We start from the raw sequence: 21766 nt of genomic DNA, 5'->3' as shown, positions 1-21766 counted from the left end.
AAATGAAAAACTTATGAAATTTTAATGTTCACCAACTAAATATAACGGTTCTACAGAATTTTAGTTCAACTGAATAAAATAGTTCCTCAGAACTTTAATTAATAAAATGTTGATGGTGGTGACAGCACATCTGGTTGACTTGAAGTTAATGGCAGCAGATTATCAAGTGTGGACACCACTGCTGTTTCTTCCTGCTTCCCTGCTATTTTCTTGAATATATCATGCAGTGTCTGCTGCTTCATGTATTTGAGTCTTTCTCTAATAAGTTTATCTCGGAGCAAGTAAACATTCATGATTTCTTGTTCACTTACAAAACTTCGTTGCTCTAGTCCAGCCAGCAGTTCAGTTGTCAACGTAATTAACCTGTCAAAAGAGATTCTTTCTCTCACATCTTCATCATTTTCGTCACTGCTTTCATCTTCATCACTACCTGCATGTAGAGGCATTTCTCTCCAGACTTTTAACCATATCTACAATTTCAGAATCAGTGTAATGATGAACTGTAGGCACATTATCGACATTCATCCATTCTGTTAAAACATCTTCATTTATCCTTGATGAAAGCTCCTTGGCATCAGGATTAGTTATATCTTGAACATAAGCAAGAAGTTCCTGTATAAGCTACTTTTCTTTGGGAACCCTAAACCCTGCTATATTATTTTCAGTGTCTTCATTAGAAGTAAACATTAAACATTAAACAATTTATGCCATCCATTCTTCAGTGTTGATGTTTTCACAGAGTTCCACGCATCGGCAGCACAGTACACTGCATCCTTAATGTTGAATTCTTTTATGAACTTTGTACTGGGATGCCTGAATTAACTGAACTCACTAGGTGCCTCATTAACAGGGATCGATACTTACACTTCATAGAACATATAATACCATTGTCCTGTGGTTGAATTAGTGATGTGCAATTGGGTGGGAAGTAGACAACAAAAACATTATCTTTCACTAAATCAATAACAAAAACAATATCTTTCACTAGAAGACAGGCTTTTGGATGTGCCGAACAATTGTCTAAAATAAGAAGTATCTTGCAATTAGGGTCTAATCCAACCGAGTTACACTGAGCCCTAGAGCCTCAGGAACAAAACAGTTTTGAAACCAATCCAATTTAATATCAGTGGTAACCCACCCCTTCTTGTTGGCACGGTGATGGACAGGAAACTGTGTCATACTCTTGAAGGCCCTCAGATGTAAACTTTTTCCGATAACGAGCAACTTACATCTATGGGTACCCGCAGCATTAGAGCAGCACATTACCGTGACGCGATCCTTCAAAGCTTTAAACCCCGATGGCGATTTTGCATCCTCAGTTGTTAGAGTTCTATTTGGTGTACATCTCCAAAACAAGGCGGTCTCGTCAGCATTGTACACTTGTTCAGGACTTAAATGTTCATCACTAACTAACTTTGCAAATTCATCCACATACGCATTAGCTGCATCTTTGTCTGCTGAATGTTTTTCCCCACACACTGCACGAAACCATAAGACATGTTGCGACTTGAAACGATGCAGCCAACCTTCTGAATATTCACACTTGTGTTGCAATCCCAGCTTTTCATGAAACATTTTGGCTTGTTCCATTAATAAATCACCAGAAATTTCCACACCTTCACTTACATGAAAATTAAACCAGGCTATGAGAACTTAGTCCAGTTCTGAACTTTTCCCCTCCGTCATTGACTTCCTTACAAACATTTGCTTTTTTGATACACTGTCAGAAAAGAACTTTAACAGTTTTTTTTCTGTTCAAGTTTTTTTTAATATCATGCACTATTGAAGAGCCAATGTCGTATGTTTCACAAATGGTTCGCACAGACACGCCGCTATCAAGTTTTTTAGCACTTCCACTCTCTCTGCGATTGACAACGCACGATGTTTACGTTTCACGCCACCTCTTTTCTTTGCTGAATCCATAATGGGGCTATACAGCGCAAATAAATGATAAAATGAAAAGGAATAAGCAGGTTATCCCAATGCTTATCGACTACAGCGACATCAAAACATAAACATAAACAGAAAACACTGGCGTGCCAACGCGGTAAATTTGAAAATGTGCGCTCCGAAATCCATGCCGGAGATCTGAAGGAACCGGATTATTGATGGCCGGATTTTTGAATGTCTGCTTGTACTATCTTTATCATGTGATAATCTATCAAATGCTTTTGCAAAGTCCAAGAACTAACACACCTGCTACCCTATCATAAAATACAAGTAAATTGATAAAACATGACCTATCCATTACAAATCTATGCTGACTATTATAAAGAATGCTATATCTACCAACCCAATCCTGTATTTTATTCTTCAACCAATCTCTCCAACACCTTGACCACAACCACAGTTATATCGTGTTATATAGTATATATTTATAATTTATATATTCATAATTTCTAATCTATCTGATGTTCTTATGCTCATTAACATTTAAAATGGTTATTGGCCTTTTTTTTTTTTTTTTAATGTAGCCATGTGACAAGAGATGGTACGATTCCTATGCAACCATTCAAGAAACAATCAAAGTGGAAAGGAAGCTAATATTTACTAACTTTAATGGGTATTGTTTTTAATTTTAAATTGGATTTGGTTTCATTTTTATACAAAATTCAGAACTGAGTTATTTAAAGAAAAAAAAATTGTGTATCAAAACTGCATATTACTCCTTCTCTCGAAAAGAGTGCTTTGCCACCATTATTACTTTGTTATTGAATTAAAGTAAAAAATATGTGAAATAATAATAATTAAGAAAACATGTACTTATAAATACATAATGTATTCAAAAATACGTGAACTGATTCGTATTTAATTACATAATGCTTATTTGCATAAAGTAAAAGTTGTAATTTATATTTCTATTATAAATTTGGCCAATGAAGCACATAACACATATTCACACATAATATCTTTTAATGTATTTGAGTCGATTTTGTATTTTCTATCATATTATGCAGTGATTGATTAGTTTCCCCCCTCAAAAATATGCCTTCATAAATCTTCAGAATTTTTCAGTTTGCTGGTTCTTGAAGTTTCCTATGAAGACAAATACAGTCATACCCCAAAGTTAAGCAGTAGGTGGGACCAACAAAAAATGCGCAAGTCAAATTCACGTAACTCGGGTATAATTTTGCATACAAACATACAAAATATTAGTTAATTGGGACCAAAGGTTTACAAAAACACCTATATTTTTTAAGAAATATAATCATAATTGTAGTTTTTTGTACATAAAAAAAAAAGAAAGTTATTTCGATGTCAATAGTTTCATAAAATCTAATAGATTCGTCTGACGGCATAATGTCTTTTTCTTGTCACGCAGAATTTCTTCGTAGCAAGCTAATGATTTTTTTATTCCTTACCTCGTGGCTACAATTCGTTCCTTGTTAGAATCTATGTCCTCCAAAATCTGTAAACCTTTCTTTTATGATTGTTCTTACTGTGGATTCCTGTAGATCAAACTTCTTTGCTAGCTCACAAATTTTCATTCCGCCTTCAAAATCCTTAACAATGTTGAGTTTTGTTTCTAAAGTCAATGTTTTTCTTTTCTTGCTAGCTGTAGAAGAATTGGACTTGCTTCCTTTGGACGACATTATTATTTTTTATGTGATAAAATTTTTATCAAGAACATAACATTAAACAATCGCAAGGTTTGTAAACTATAAAAATCGTGTATGAATGGAGACCACACGAAACATGTCAGTGCTTGTTCACAGCATGTGTGACACTGGCAAATGCAGATGGCGCCGGAAAGATATGACTCGTGGTGAGGCGTAAAGCAGGACATGAATAGGTACATATATGAAACCGCGTAACTCCGGATTCGCATAAGTCGGGGTATGACTGTAATGTAAATGCCTGCAATATAATACAACACATTATACTCATATTCCCATGTTACATGAAATTCTGCTCTTACATCATTTCGAAAACAGTATGCGAGAAAATTGCAAAATCACTACAAAAACTGATTTTTTTTTTTTTTTTAAAGTGCATAAAAAAAAAGAGCAAGTGGCTCTAGAGTTCCATTTCAATTCAACAAGTTTGCTGCTTCTGTGAGTGAGTCAAAGATTTCATTCAAAGTCAATTTCCATACACTTCATCGATTGAGGTCAAGGTGAAACATTCCTATTGTTGGAAGTTTATTTTGCACTTGGTTAGACTATAATAAATTTAGTTTAATCCTGTATCCAAGTGTGAGCAAACAAAGTTTGTGCCTGAAAATATCTTCAGGACTGTAGCAAGGTGGTGCAACTGTTGGCAAGTCATATAGGTAAATATGACCTCTCTATTGCTTCTGGCTTAGTGTCACCACCTCTGGGTCTGCCTCCCACTGACGCAACCTCAATAAAGGTCGAAATCGGTCTGGGTAGTGGCTCTTACCTCAATGCACAGCATTATACATGTCCGCAAGGACATGTGCTTTGCATGGTGGGAGATACTGAGACAAGGAGTGATGAGAACTTGGTCCACCTTTGCTCCGAGTTGCCAACAGTTGCACCACCTTGCTACAGTCCTGAAGATATTTTCAGGTGCAAACTTTGTTTGTTCATACTTGAATAAAGGATTAAACTAAATTTATTATAGTCTAACCAAGTGCAAAATAAGCTTCAAACATTTTTCTCTAAATCCAGAGTAATTTAATAATAAGATGGTACACCAGTTGGCAACTCATATAGGTAAACCTCTCTATTGCTTCTGCCTTAGTGTCACCACCTCTGGGTCTGCCTTCCACTGATGAGACCTCAATAAAGGTCGAAACTGGTCTGGGTAGTGGCCCTTACCTCAATGCATAGCATTACACATGTCTGCAAGGACATGTGCTTTGCATGGTGGGAGATACTGAGACAAGGAGTGATGAGAGCTTGGTCTACCTTCGCTCCGAGTTGCTAACAGTTGCACCACCTTGCTACAGTCCTGAAGATATTTTCAGGCACAAACTTTGTTTGCTCACACTTGGATAAAGGATTAAACTAAATTTATTATAAAAACATTCCTTAATACGAGGTCAGATGTAGATTATTATTATTATTCAGGCCTCCATGGAGTCAAAATACTCATCGTGGGAGGTCCTTCCTAAGAACATAAAGTCTGTCAAGACTCATTGAGGGGGAGGTCCCCCCTCTAAGAAACACAAAGTCTATCATACCACTCCTTAAACTCATTGACCGTTCTCGCTCCCACCACTCCATCAGGCAATGCATTCCACATTGCCTGATGGAGTGGTGGGAGCGAGATTCCACAGTTCAACCACCCTCCACACAAAGAAACCACTCCTTACCCTCTTGCTCACAGTTTCCTTTCGTAACTTCCAGGGATGGCCTCTTGTCATCACTCCTTCCCGCTGTTCAACCAAGCGAAAGAACTCCCCAGTGTCAACCCTGTAACCACCTCTCAACAGTTTAAAAGTCTCAATCATATCACCTCTCCTCCTTCTATCCACCAAACTCTGCAGTCCACATTTCCTCAGCCGATCCTCATAACTATGCTTGTACAGTCCTGAAACCATCTTTGTCATCCGTCTTTGTATCCTTTCCACAGTTAATTTATCCCCTTCAAATCCTGGGAACCAAATCTGAGAACAATAGTCCAAGTGTGGTCTGATCAGAGACTTATACAACGGAATGATAACCCTCTTATCTCTGCAGGTCAGTGTCCTGCAGAGATATCTGCAATGTTAAGTTATGTGACGCACTGCAAGACAATATACCACAACTGCAAAGCAGTGGAAACCAAGTGAACCATGGCAACACTGTGCTGCATTCGTTCGTCGAGTGCAACCTGGTTGATCCTGCTAGTAGCCATGTTTGCTTCAAAGATTAAACCATGCATTAATGTCTAAGTACATTAAATACATGCTAAACAAAGCTGAAACCAATAATGACTCATTAAATCAGTTATGGTTCCTCTGATGGTACCATTTTACTTCAATAACTGTGGTAATTCTAGAATAAATACATGCAGAAGATCTATAAAAGAATCTAAAGGGGTGTTTAAGAGTCAAAGCTAGATAACCAGGATGAGACTTCCACAGCTTAAGGAATATAGAGAACTGATCAGACTTCTGTCCAATCCCCACCTTCTTAGATATCTACTTGATACTCAATGAATGATGATGGGCTGGCAATTTGGGATTTAGTCAACTAAGCTGTATTCTTATTGTACTGACTTAAACTATAAAGTAAAATGATTGTCCAACATGACAGAATTTCATGCTGGATGGGGCATTGTCTGGTTAAACAAGGCCCCCCCCCCTGTTGTTTTCGTCAGGGAAACAGAGTGAAAACCGTAAAGTTATACTTAAAGTAACCATACAGTTGGCACTATCAGGATAAGAAGTTCAGAAAAGAAATGGTACTAGCAGAAGATTTGGACAAGTACCAGATTGATGTAATAGGTGTTACTGAAACAAAGAAGACAAAAATAGGTGAGATCTTTCCAAGCAACAAATACAAGAAGTTATATTTGGACCATAACAATCAGGGAAAAGAAGAAGTAGCCATAGTACTCAATATATTATTAACATATTAATTCATTAATATGTTATTAAGATTATCTCATTAAATATGAGATAATCTTCTTGAATGGCAGGCAATATCAAGTAGAGTGATATGGGCAATGAGCCTCATCTGTGCCTATGGTCACACAAGAGGTTATCTGCAAGGATAGAGAAATCAGAACTCCATGGCAGACTCAAAGTTAAAGAAGGCGGTGAAGAAAAAGAAGAAAGTGTATCAAACGTTCCTGGCAAGTAAGTCAGCTTATTAAAAAGTGAAGCACTGTTCAAAATTGCTAAATAAAAGTCATAGAGAGACTTTGGCAAGAATGCAGAAAGTAAACACCAGGAAGGTTGAAAATATTTTGGAGGCTATTGAAAAAGCTTAGAAATGGAGGAAAGAGTATACCGTAAAAGGAATCAGAGATGATAAAGGCAACGTGAAACCAGAAAAAAAAAAAAAAAAAAAAATCTAGATGTCAGAGGTAATTACCTTGAAAGATTACTAAATGAAACAAGTAGTGACAGCATGGTGGTAGAAAGCACTGAATAGGAATGCAATCAGAAATACATATCAATACTTGAAGTAGAAAATCCACGATTTTCTACCTGAAATGTGGGAAGGCAGCTGGAATACATAATATTCAACCAGAAATGCTGAAATATGGAGGTGTAAGGTTTTACAGTGGCTACACTGCATAACTCAGAAGACCTAGTGAGAGGGTAGAAATTCAGATGATTGGAGTAGAGGTTTCATAGTACCATCTATAAAAAGGAAAATAAAATTGATCGTGAAAATTACAGAGGAATTTCCCTACTGAGTTTCTCAAGTTTACTTGCATAAATCTTACTAAGAACAATGCAAGTAAACTTGAGAAACAGTTAAAAAAATTTGTGGGAGGGAAGTTAGGAGAAGAACAAGCTGGATACAAACTAAATAGAGGTTGTCAGGATCAGATTTTCACTTTAAGACAAATAGCTGAGAAATCATATAAATATAACAAGGGCTTATATTTATTATTATTACGGGCATCTCCATGGAGTCAGTAGACTCATCGCGGGAGACCTAAACTAGCAAAACAATATCTGTCATATATCTTCTTGAATTCATTTACAGACGAAGAGCTCACAACTAAGTCAGGCAATGAATTCCACTCGTTCACCACCCTCCAGGCAAAAAACCTTGTTCTGACACCTTTGTTAACCACACTCTTTTTTAATTTCCAGAGATGACCTCTTGTTCTTCCATCACTATCACACAGCTGAAACATTTCCCCTGCATCAATCCTATAAAAACCTTTCAGTAATTTAAATGTTTCTATCATATCCCCTCTTCTTCGCCTATCAACCAATCTCTGCAATCCACAAGCTCTCAATCTATCAATGTAGGGGGCATTTTTTATATCACTCACCAACTTGGTCACTCTTCTCTGAACCCTCTCCACAGCCTCCTCATCTCCAAGGAATCCAGGTGACCAGACCTGAGCACAGTAATCCAAATGTGGAAGTATCAATGCCTTATAAAGGGGAATAATAACCTCTTTATCTCTGGATGTCAGTGTGTTCCTCAACAACCAAGTAATCCTATGTGCAATCTTGGACACCTTAGCAATGTATCCTCTGAACTTCATCTCCCTATCTACCAACACCCCTAAGTCCCTAGCCTCATCAATCTCTTGGAGTACCTTTCCATCAATGTAGTACACAGCTGGTAATCTTTTAATCCCAAAATGCATGACTTTACACTTTTCAATGCCTTATAAAGGGGAATAATAACCGCTTTATCTCTGGATGTCAGTGTGTTCCTCAACAACCAAGTAATCCTATGTGCAATCTTGGACACCTTAGCAATGTATCCTCTGAACTTCATCTCCCTATCTACCAACACCCCTAAGTCCCTAGCCTCATCAATCTCTTGGAGTACCTTTCCATCAATGTAGTACACAGCTGGTAATCTTTTAATCCCAAAATGCATGACTTTACACTTTTCCACATTGAAATGACATCCATTATCTTTTGCCCATTTTACCAGCTTATTTAAATCATCCTGCATTATGTTTTGTAGATTTGGAGAATTCGTATGCTCAAGAGAAAAAGCTGTTCAAAATGCTACAGACATGGTGTAAATAAGATACAAGATCAAGCAATAGTTAGTCTATATTTCAGTGGTACATCAGCAATTAGAATTGGAGGAAGTAGAGAAAGACGGTTTGATGTTAAACCATGTGTGAGAAAGGATGTACATTATCTCCACTGTTATTCATCATCTGTATGGATTGCATTATGAAGTAAGCTGGTATTGAACCTGATGATTATCAAATTTGGAGATGTTAATCTCAGCTCTTTACTTTATGCAGATGATGTTATACTTATTAAGAAATCTAGTACAAGTCTACAGGATTCCATGACTAAATTGAATAACTTCTATAATGAATTCAATATGAAAGTTGGCAATAAAATAAAAACACAATGAAAATAGAAAGAAACACTGAAAACATTAACTGCATCCTGAATAGAGAACCTATACAACACGTAACACATTCCAACTATTTAGGCACAATTTTTAGTAAAGATGTGCAAATTAAATATGGAAATAACCAACAGCATTAGCAAGGCTGGATAGGAAAACAACTTAACATGTTTATATTGAATAAGAGAGAAATCAGTCGAAAACTAAACCAGCTGTGTACAAGACAGATTTCAAACCAATTTTAATTTTAGATCTGAGAGATGGGGTAGAAATAAAACAACTGATCAAGGAATGGAGACCACAAATATGAGAATTCTGAGAAAGATTAGGAGAGTGAAGAGATGGCATCAATAGCAGTATCAATTTAAAAATGGAGACAGGACAGAACTTGAGATTGTCAGCATTCAGGAATGATTTCAGCTAATATGGTTACTCAAACAGAATGGGTTAGAAAAAATTAGCAAAAAAAAAAAAACTGTTATTTCCAAGGATGGCAGTAAAAAGCCCCAGAGGAAGACAGAGATCTGACTGGATTAATACAGTAAAAAGTGCCTTAGAAGACAGAAATATATAATCTGAAAACATTGGATAATTGACAGTTAACAGAGGAAATTTTTGGAGAAAAATTGTCAATAGGAAGTTAGTGATGATGTAACTTTTTTATATAGTACTAACATAATATTCTGTACACTTTAAAAATACGTCAGGAATTTGATGATAATGAAAAGAGTATTAGCTATTTTCATACTGAGAATGTTTTGATTTCAATACTACACAAGTTCATTTAAGTGGAATTGGATGTTAATTTAAAAACTCACTGTGCATCACTTAGCACTTATAGAAGAAGTATTATCACTAACTGTTTTGATGAGTTTAAGTAAATTCATGAAAACTATGCAATTAAACATTAAGGTCTGTATTTAGGTGTAATGTTGGATGAATGCCTGATGTATTATGAAAACCATTCACAAAAATAAGAATGAACTGACACAAGAAATAACATCATTTTTGATGAGTTATTACAGCACAGCCTCTTTACATACCAGATAGTCTGCTAATGACTCCATCATACACACAAAATAAATGCTTGGGCACTCACAATATGCCAAATGTTCCTTCTTACATTTAATAAGTTGCAATAACCAGGAATAAGCCAGGATAATCAATCCATCAACACTGGCCTCTCGTATTTACCTTTCAGTGCACATTCAAATTAAACTTAATTATTCATTAAAACAGAGGAAATGATTTGAAAATCAGAATGTCTAACAAAGAGATCGAGAGTGGAAGAATTTAAAAAGCAGATGGCAAGGTTATTACAAGCAATTATATTCTTAAAAAAAAAAAAAAAAAAAAAAAAAAAAAAAAAAAAAAAAAAAAAACCGATAATAGTTCATTTGATTCTGCAACAAACAATGACCCACAAAAACAAATGATTAAGGTCACTTGCAATTTTCAGGTGAAGTAATCATGCTATATAACCAAAAGAATAGTCATACCAGCTATATCAACTTTCAATCAATGTGATATGATATGATTTAAACTTGAATAACACTATCACTCTCCTAATGCAATATGTAGAAGGTTTTATTGTTGTCACCTAATTCCCAGTGAATGCATGGTTATGTAAATGAATTATTTATGATTAAATATATAAATTACAAGGTATGACTGAGTAAACACAATTCATGGAATAATCTCTTAATATCAATTTTGGAAATAGTCCAAAACTATATAAAACTTTCTCTTACGGTGTTTGAGGTTCAAGATAGATGCAATATATATTAGGATCATTGCATGCATCTTGAACAAAAGTTTTTGATTTCAGAGCAATTGTGCATCACATAAATTCACATAATTTTAATTATATGCTTATTTCATATGGTAGCTATGTCATATGATTAATCAATCAACTGTAAGGCACACCTGAGCAGAGACAGCTTTGTGGCTGTCAATAAGTAAATTCTTACTTCTATAGCTGCCAAGTATTAGATTCCCTTGTTAATTATCACAAATAAATTATGCTAGACAAGATATTAGTCATTTTTAATCTTTTAATAAGTTTACTTTGAATAAACAAAGTTTGTACATGAAATATCATTAAGACTGGGCTATTTGTATATAGAATTGTTGACTTCACATCAATTACCTCAGTATCCCATAATGCACATCACACTTCTTTTCAGATGTGCGTACAGTACTATACAGTACTATAGTCATAAAGATACTTCAAGTGCTTTTACAGTTGAACTATCTTCATTTTCTCATGCATGGGTAAAGGATAAAAACAATAATTTAATTTCTTGCCTAGTATAATTTACTTTCTAATCAAGTGACAAAATTTCTACAAGTATCACATGATGGTAGCAGATTCTGCTAATTATTATTATGTGACACCTCCAGGGAGTCCAAAGACTTATCAAGGGAGAGCACCTGCTCTACAGCTCTCTGTCACTCAATCCACCAACTACAGAGAACTGCCCACCACCACTTGTATTTTCACAGACAATCATAAACATCCATGCCCATGGCAGGATTCGAACATGCAGCCTTTTGGCTGGAGAGTGGATACACTAACAACTCAGCCAAACAGGCCGGCACTTCAGTTGTGTGTGCTATTACAAATTCATCCATTCTGTAAACACAACACCACCACTAGGAGATTACTATATGCTTATACTAAATGAAGTTACTTATATTAATTTAATAGGACAGTGATTACAAAAGCAAAAGCATCTATTAATAGGATTCCTGATTTACACATGTGAGCACACAAGAAGTCCTGTTTCAGGGTTCCTGTGTCAGCCACAGTATTCATAATAATTAGGATCAATAACTTGTCATAGTTAGGTAACTTGGCATTGTATAAATCCAACTAATGCCATGATAGGACTATTAATCGTATCTGCACAGTCTATGCATTCTCTGGCTAATTTACAGGAAGTAAATCCTGAGTTTCAAAGAAATCCCTCTACCTCTTGTAAAAGATCAACCTTCACTTGGAGTCCCTTATAAAGGGTTCTTATATTCTGTACTATATATATAAACACACATACCTGTGTTTTTATAAAATAAGGGCATTATTTCTTTTCTGTAGGGTGAGCAAAGGACAGCTCATAGATCAAAGCATTGTTTTAGAGATGAAAAAAAAATGTGAATTGTCATATTCTTAAACAAGATATGCAGCTATCTTCTTCTTTTCATGTCTCATAAGTTGATGTTTTCATGTTTTGCTGATACAAAAAAATTAAACATGAATTTATGAAACATTTGATGTAAAATATGATGATCTGATAAGCAGCCTAATATGCTTATCTTGTTGGAAAGAAGAAAATATTCAAAAGGAAACTGGATATTTTTGATAATAAAATGTTATTAGTAGGTTTTCTTTATTTTTAACCACTGTATCTAGTTGGTATTTAGTATAAAATAAAAAATGCAATAAATATACAAAGTAAAAAAAAAAAAAAAAATTATATATATACAGTGGAACATCGGTTGTCGAACGTCTCTGTTCTCGAACAATTCAGTTTCCGAACAGAATTTTGGTCCACTATACGTGCTGAGCTGTAAAGCGGGAAAGCGTCAGCCTTTGTTCAGTGCAGATGCCTGCTCGAATTTGCAGTGAGTTTTCTTTCTGTTTTATTGTTTTTTTTCATAAATTATTATTAATTAAGCCACCATGGGACTGCAGAAGAATAGGGATAGCAGCAAAGCAGAAAGAAAAGTTGTTAGAACCACGATAGAAATGAAAAAATAAATCATATCCAAACATGAAATCGGTGTTCGTGTCTCGAATCTTGCTATGCAGTTTGAGGTATGGCGAAATCAACGATAATGCACAATACTCAAAAATAAATAAATAAATAAAATAAAAAATAAATAATGTTTTTATGGAAGGGCACTCCCCTTACTCACCTCCTTCCACTCATGTCATCAACTCTCCTCTGTATGTATAGTTAAAGTGAAGTTAAATTTTTATTTTATCTATTTATTGTGTTTATTCTTTTTGTAAGATTTTATGCATTTTCATTATGTTTGTATACGATCTTATGCATGAAGTACTGTTGTAATGGTTTAAATAAACAATTATCTGGGGTTCGGGAAGGGATTAATCCATTTTACATTAATTCTTATGGGAAAATAGTTTCGGTTTCCGAACAGCCTTCGGGAACGAATTAAGTTCAACAACCGAGGTTCCACTGTGTGTATGTGTGTGTGTGTGTGTGTGTATATTGCTATGAGTAAAACATGCAAGCTCCAAAGGGATACATTGTATCTTGAGTTCACTATGTATCAATTTGGAGCATGGAATTCTGTTTATATCAAACATAATCTTAAAACAATATAAATGAACTTTTTTTACATTATTTAATGAATCCTCCAAACCAAAACAAATTAGGACAACTTATTTTAAATGGATTTGTCTGATTTAAAAGCACCTTTCCCCATTATCCAGGAACTTGTTAATCATAAAATCACTATACTATAAAATGTTTTGCTCACTCAAAAGTTTCTTTTCTATGTTAAAATTATTATCTTAATAATGACAATGATACTTAGATACTTACATCAGACAGAGTATATAAGCCATATGCAAATGCACTACAGTAAAATGTAAACCTCCATCTGAAACCAAAACAATACTATTAAATGTATATAAACACATGCACAATTTTGACTTATTTTTTATTATTATAACTACTATTCAGGCTCTTCCAAGAAGTCAAGAACTAATCAAGGGAGGGCTTTTTCCAGGTAGTATAATGCCAAAATACCTATCATATCTTTCTTTGAAAAAATTCACCAAAGATGCACTCCCAACATCCACTGATAGCCCATTTCATACACATTCATGCACAAATGCATCGCATGCCATGACAAGAACCTGTACCTCACATACTTCCTAACCACATCCACACTTAATAACTCTGTTCTCACATTAAGAGCTGCACAAGCTCAGCTGTTTAAAGTATGAGATCCACTTTCCAATTCGTATGTTTCTATCATATCTCCTCTCTTCCATTTCTTACTCAAACTAAGACCACATTCCTTTAGTCTGTTCTCACATGCAAAATTCAAAGGTCAGATATCTGGGTTACCCTCTGCTATGAGGTGTCTGTGTGACCAAAGAGTACAGTGAATGTTAGAATTCAAAAAAGTTTATTAACCTAAATATAAATTAATTTCATTCAAAGTAGTCTCCTTGGCTTGTCACACACACACACTTGTCCCAACGTTCCAGCCACTTTTTGAAACAGTACTGGAAAAGTCATCTTTCTTTAGTTCTTTTGGGTGCATTGTCATGGCTATTTCAATTTCTTTTTACTGATGCAAAATATTTTCCTTCCTCATTGATTTCAACTTAGGAAAGAGCCAGAAGTCACAGGGTGTCAAATCATGTCAATATGACAGATGTGGGCACACAACAATTTTTTCTGTCTGACGAGAACTATTGAATAAGAAGAAATGTGTGGCACAGAGAGTTGTCATGAAAAACCATTTGCTCACCTCTGTGCTTTTCTTTGATGCACATTTCTGCAAAACATTCCAGTACTCCTTTATAAGAGTTCACTATAGCACCTCTAGATACAAACTCTGCCTGCCACTGAAAAAGACAGTAGACTCTGACATTGGATTTCGATTGTTGTGCATTCTTTGGCCAATGTGACTGGATGTTTTCCTGCTGTGAATTCTGAATCTTGGTCTCAAGATCATAACTGCACCTGAGATTTGTCTCTTGTTATGGCATTATGGAAAAAGTTTGGATCTGAAGTCACACAATCACTACTTTCCAATTTTGCAACAATAATGCAAAACACAGGTACACAAAAACTGTATGTACAACTAAGCAAGTGAACCAATCAACTTGAAAAATATCACGACTGACAGATGAATACAAGATCATGTGATTCCTCTCAACTTAGCTCTCCCTCTGATAGATCAAACACAGTGACTACATTCACTGTACTTTTTTGATCACACCTCATATCTTTGCAATTATCTCCTCTGAACCCAAGTGATTATATCTGAGCAGAGTATTCAATATGTGGTCTTATACAAGTTAGTTCTCTTCAACACTGATTAAATTTTAACTATTTTCCATTACATCTCTAACCTCACTGACCAAGTGTAGTAAAAATCATTAACATAATGTCTGCCTGCAACATCCTCAGTCCAAAATGCATAACCATGTTCTTAGAAACTGACATTCATTATCATTTGCAAAAAGAACCAGTTTGAACATTCATAATAATGCATGAAGCATTATTATGAATGTACAAACCAAGAGAGGAAAAAACACCTTTATTAAACTCACTAATAATTCACTGGTCCAGCATCATCAGAGCACAATGATAACAGTGACAGGAACACAACACTGAACTAAGTACTTGTGGAAAACAATTCAAATCGTAACTGAAAACAGAACTAATGTCCTTGCCATATAGATCATCTGTATGTTGAGAGTTTATTTTTCACTTGGTTAGACTATAATAAGTTTAGTTTAATCCTTTATCCAAGTGTGAGCAAACAAAGTTTGCGCCTGAAAGTATCTTCAAGACTGGGATAAGGTAGTGCAACACCAGGCAACTCGTTGCAAAGGTGGAGAAAGTCTCATCACTCCTATCTCAGTATCTCCCATAATGCAAAGCACATCCTTGCGAATATGTGTAATGCTATGCATTAAGGCAAGGGCCACTACCCATACAGGTTTCAACCTTTATTGAGGTCTCGTCAGTGAAAGCCAGGCCCAGTAGTGGAGATACAAAGGCAGAAGCAATGAGAGGTCATCTTAACCTATAGGAGCTGCCAAAGGGTGTGCAACCTTATTATTAAATTACTCCGGATTCAGAGAAAGATGTTGAGAGTTTATTTTTCACTTGGTTAGACTATAATAAGTTTAGTTTAATCCTTTATCCAAGTGTGAGCAAACAAAGTTTGCGCATGAAAGTATCTTCAAGACTGGGGTAAGGTAGTGCAACACCAGGCAACTCGTTGCAAAGGTGGAGAGTCTGGAGAGAGTCTAGGTAGGGTGGGGTAAGGTAGTCTGGAGACTACCTTACCCCAGTCTTGAAGATACTTTCAGGCGCAAACTTTGTTTGCTCACACTTGGATAAAGGATTAAACTAAACTAAACTTATTATAGATCATCTGTATATCAAATCAGGATTGGCAGACCATGCTCTGAATACCCCTTCACATAGGATTAGATAGAGGAAAACATTGTATTACATAGAAGATGTTATAGGTCTGAGAGACTATTTTCAGAATCAGCTATGAAGCACTTTCTCAACCTCAATAAGTATGGTTGCATGAATTTACCAAAGATCTGTGAGAATGTCATTTTGCGAGCTGATATCCTGACTTTTTTTTATATTAACTTTATGGTTATCCGGCCCATAGTGGATGCCATGTAAGAACAATAGTTCTGTTTTCAGTTACAATTTGAATTGATTTTCACAATTACTTAGTTCAATGGTGTGTGTCTGTCACAGTTATAATTGTGCTCTGACAACATTAGGTAGAAAAAACAATGAAATATTAATGTTAAATAAACTTATTTTTCCATGGTGTTGTTATACCATGCGGCATTATTATGAATAATCAGTAATACCTAAGCCTTTCTCAAACAGTTTGTACATATGAACCTGCAAGGAAACTATATTGGAAATGTCCATCATGCTAACTAATTTTGCATTGCCATTAACAAATCATTGTATATTACTAATGAGACTATACCAATGTCATTGATATACAAAATAAACAAGAATGGCCCAAATACAGATCCCTGTGGTATCCTCACTACACCATAGATTACTTTTGAATTTCAGAATTATAGATTATAAGTTTTAGACATATGGAATATCATAAATTATATAACACTGACCTAAAAGCAATGTACTACTTCAGACAATTGATAATCTTCTCATCTGACTTAATTTCTTCGAACAAACTGCATGTGTGCACATGCATTTGGTGTTATTTTAAAAGGAAAAGATAAAAAGTAAATGCATGCAATTATCTAACCTTTTTTTTTTATTATCACTTGAGACAGACTGGTATGTATTCAAAGCAATTAGCATTCCTCGTATCTTAAATTTAACCTTACCTCCACAACAAGGTAATTAAATTTATTGTATTAAATTAAGTTTAATTTTATGCAATAAACTTTTAAAAATGTATGTGTAATATTTGTAATGTATTGCAGTTGCTGATAGTCAATGTTTTCAGATGATTAATGATTAACGGTAAAGTATAAAATCTGTCAAGTGTTGATTAAACAGCTGTGTTTAAAAACATGATGAGCATAATATCCAAGGCCTATGTATCAAGCTTTCAATGAATGCCTCCCCCCCCTTTTTTTTTAATGGCACTGACAGGCGTGCATAACCTATCTAAAGCTTCCTTCAGAAATCTTGGTCCCAGAAAGCTTTATAGTCATTTTTAACTATCACAGAAAATTGAAATGCCTTACACAGATCATGACTGTTTTATCAGGAAATTCAAAAAAATTAAATGTAACTATTCCTACTAAGTACATGTGATATCATGTCTATTGTTAAATCTTTTTTTAACTGTTGATTTCGTTATGGCTAGCTTGTATAGTGTAAACATATCTTTTGTCATCTAACTTTTAGGTGTAGTATTTTCAGGGAAGATAGAGAAGATAGTATGGAGGGAGGAATACTAGTGATGATAGCAGATGAACTGCAGCCAAAAAGAATAGGTGCCAGGTGGGAGGATGGCTGTTCATTTGAAACAATCTGGTGTGAAATCGAGGCCAGTAAGACAACTTATACAGTTGGTTGTCATTATAGGCCAGAGAGTTCCGCAGATGATCTGGAAGACATGCATCACCAAATTAGAAAATGAGCGCAGGTCAAGTGATTATTATGGGGGGGGGGACTTCAACTATGGAGATATAAATTGAAAGGAAATCATTATCATTAAGCATGAGCTACAGAAGAAGAAAATGGTGTGGAGGATATATAAAGAGAAAGGTGACCAACATGGCAAGGAAGGCAAAATCAGATTATGAGAAGAATCTAACTAAGAAAGAAAAAGGAAATCCCAAAAAAGTTCTTTTGTTATGTGACAAGTAAGAAAATAGACAAGTAAGATATTGGAGGCCACTTCAGGCCTCCAATATCAATAAGAAACAGAGTAGTCTCATGCTGAAGAATAAAGATTATCTATAAGGCATATTCCAGTAATTGGACCACATTTTTTTATTTAGCTAAAAGCACAATAAAGAAATAAAACCCGACAAGTTTCGTAAGTTGTTTGACTTACATCTTCAGGGGTAAAAGGTAATTGAAAGTTAAAATAACAAAAAAGAGAAATTAATAGTTCATACTATACAGTTGTAGCTGTCTGACTGTTTATAAAATTAAAAAATCAGAGTGCAGATTCAAAGCAGTGCTAAGTACTTACAAAACTTGTCGGGTTTTATTTCTTTATTGTGCTTTTAGCTAAATAAAAAAATGTGGTCCAATTACCGGAATATGCCTTATGAACTTCTAAACCACAGAAACCTCCACTTACTTTTAAAGATTATCTATATCTGGGAAAAAACATAGCATTAAAAAATAAGGCCTTGGAGCACAGAATAATCATCTTTATGAATCTTTAATAAACATATAGGGAGAGGTTTAAGTTCTAGCAGTGAAATTTTTTGTAAATCTTTAGATCATTTTCTAATTTTTTTTAATGCTTGTTACATTTTTTCTTTTAAGGCTGAAACAATGGTGTATGGGCCTGCTATTTCATGTGTGACTTTATTATGAATAATATACAACATTTTTTTTATTTCTTTGTATTCCTTTTGATTAAGCATTAAGAAAATCGTACAAAATAATAGAAAGATGTTAACACTTTTCCCTTTGCCACCCACAATCATAAAAATTTCACTCTGCTTTTACAGCAATTTTCAAGTATAATCCCTACAAATTGCAACATTCAGCTGTTTATATTTTAGATACTTATTAGTGAACAACCAAAAATCTCAATAATCTGAAAGTAATATTCACAAACTGTAATATACTAAATATGGAAAACAATCTTTTAGGTACAAGTACACAACTGCTACTGCTTCTGATAATTGAGAAATTAAACCATGTGATATGCATATACATCATATGACTGATATTGCCAGAAGTTGCACTAATCATGTGCTACTGCACTAAGGAGATAAAAAAAAGATTAAAAAAATGTGACAGATAAGAAAACTAAATCAAACTACAAAATGTTTAATGAAATCACACAACATATGATAAAAAATAATATAATAGTAACAAAACAAATCACAAATGCATGAACAATATCACCACTCCCAATTACAAAATGAAGAAACAACAGCTAATACAGCAAACAATATAAGATGTTTAATTTGTACAGGGAGAGGTAACATGTTAACAATATCCACATAAACATAGCATAAATAATGGGGGGAAGGACCCTTCAAATGAAGAGATACCAGGAATACCAAGAATCCCAACACAAACTTTAACGGAAAAAAGACAAACACCAATGGCATTAACAATAAATACAAGAAAAAACAATTTATAGAATGCAACATGGAAACAAACATATCATCCCTTAAAAACAGCAAAATTAATATAAAAAAAAAAGCCCATAATCAGAAATGCACACACCAAGCACCACCACCACAACAACACTATTGAACACATCTGGCCTGCCCTTAACGCAACCTTTAAAGTCAGAGAAACCAACATATCACCCAATCATAAACAGAATGCAAACATCATGGACATGAATCCAGTGTCAGAAACATGCATACCAATAACCAAATACCTTGAGAACTAACCTCACCATTTCAAGTCAATGAAACCAACATACATCCAATCACAAACAGAAACACCAATATCATGGGTGTTTGGTTCTTGATACCCAATAAACATGGATATCAACAATCAAGCACTAGAAACATGGGAAGAACCAAACACCTCTGGCCCTCTAGAGTTAATCAGGACTACAACCACCAGCTGTTAAAGAAATCCATCAACAGGTTCCTTTCTATTTTTATAATCATATATATATACTTGGCATTATTGTGCTATGGGTTTTGTAGCCTCTCGTGTGTGTGTGTGTGTGTGTGGGTGGGTGGGTGAAAGTTGTGGGAAAGGAGGAGGCGATATTTAAAAAGAAGTTGATTAATACTGAATTTGGTCTTTATACACTACTTGAAAAAAGTATTCACCTATGACATTGACGAGTAAAAAAAAAATCAGAGGATGACTTTTGTTTAACTGCCAATTTCATTTACATAATGCTCATTCTTTTCATGTTTTATATCAAATAGTATTTTGTATTTTTACTTATTGTGTCCAGGAAGAATGCTGGACATTACAACCAATAAGAGGAACTTCATGTTGGAGGCTTAATGGATTGTATACAGCACTCAGAAAGGATTAAAAACAGAATTTAATTCTTCCTATATTTTATCTCAGTCAATGAGACATCTTCAGGGATTACAAAAAAACTAATGTAACATAAAAATAAATAACAAACAATACTAAGCCCAACCACGTGGGAGACACTAAAGTCCTATCTAGGTGGAGTGCCCTCTAAGGGCGGTTGTAGGTGGCCTGGAATGTAAAGTGGGACCTCTAGTGATAAGCGTTTCCCAAATCTTAGGAAGCTTAATGCAACCATATTTGTTAAGATTTGGTTGATTCCTGAGAGCTGCTGCTGATTCTAAGAATAGTCTTTCTCTTTTGAATTTGCTGTGGTGGAGCATGGTGGTTTTTTTTTCCCATGAGATCCTGTAGGTTGTATCCAAGACATGGTCAGCCAGGCCTGACTGACCATAGTCATGCATCTGCAAGCACGACTATGGTCAGTCAGGCCTGGCTGACCATGTCTTGGATACAACCCACAGGATCTCATGGAAAAAACCACCATGCTCCACCACAGCAAATTCAAAAAAGAGAGACTATTCTTAGAATCAGCAACAGCTCTTAGGAATCAACCAAATCTTAACAAATATGGTTGCATTAAGCTTCCTAAGATTTGGGAAACGCTTATCACTAGAGGTCCCACTTTACATTCCAGGCCACCTACAACCGCCCTTAGAGGGCACTCCACCTAGATAGGACTTTAGTGTCTCCCACGTGGTTGGGCTTAGTATTGTTTGTTATTTATTTTTATGTTACATTAGTTTTTTGTAATCCCTGAAGATGTCTCAGTGACTGAGACGAAATATAGGAAGTATTAAATTCTGTTTTTAATCCTTTGAGTGCTGTATACAATCCATTAAGCCTCCAACATGATGTTCTCACAGCACTTAAGCCTCTACACACAGACAATAAGAGGAATCTTAGAAGGAACTCACTCATACCATGAACCAAACAACTAATCATGTAAAATAGATTTCCTAAAATAAATGAGCAGAAAACAGATAACAGAAATAAGTTAATAAGAAATATTTTGTATTTCTTATTAGCTTATTTCATTGGGTTATGCAGAATTTGAATTATTAATTGTAGATATTAAACATTAGACAACTTGGGAAGCAAAGGAAAAAAAATTTTCTTTCGAAAAAAAATTCACAAACGTTTTTTAACTGTTTTCTCGGTTGCTGTGGTGTCACATGACACTGTTGGCCCTCTCTCTCTCTCTCTCTCTCTCTCTCTGACAATGTTTTGGAGCCCAGTCAAAATTCATAAAATTCACTAATGTAGTTAACATGTGTACAGATCTAAGAGTTTTATTTCATTGAGGGTTTTTATGAATGTTTTCACCTTCGAGATTATTTTTATAATTACAGAGAAGAAAAT

At 34.9% G+C, this 21766-nt stretch overlaps 1 protein-coding gene across 3 annotated transcripts in view; it reads right to left on the bottom strand.

Annotated features, from left to right (window-relative positions):
• The window catches only part of schlank (ceramide synthase schlank), a 211362-nt gene that overhangs the window by 155913 nt on the left and 33683 nt on the right, over positions 1-21766 (bottom strand). For all 3 annotated transcript variants that reach the window (XM_090402722.1, XM_090402723.1, XM_090402724.1), the window contains exon 4: positions 13538-13595. In XM_090402722.1, coding sequence (XP_090258848.1) covers positions 13538-13595 — 58 coding nt within the window. The remainder of the gene's footprint in view (positions 1-13537; positions 13596-21766) is intronic.

Source organism: Typopeltis vanoorti, chromosome 13 (assembly GCF_054136105.1).
Source record: "Typopeltis vanoorti isolate ZY-2024b chromosome 13, IOZ_Tvanoo_1.0, whole genome shotgun sequence".
NCBI lineage: Eukaryota > Metazoa > Arthropoda > Arachnida > Uropygi > Thelyphonidae > Typopeltis > Typopeltis vanoorti.
Note: the sequence above shows the minus strand (reverse complement) of the source record. Positions and strands in the feature narration are given on the sequence as shown.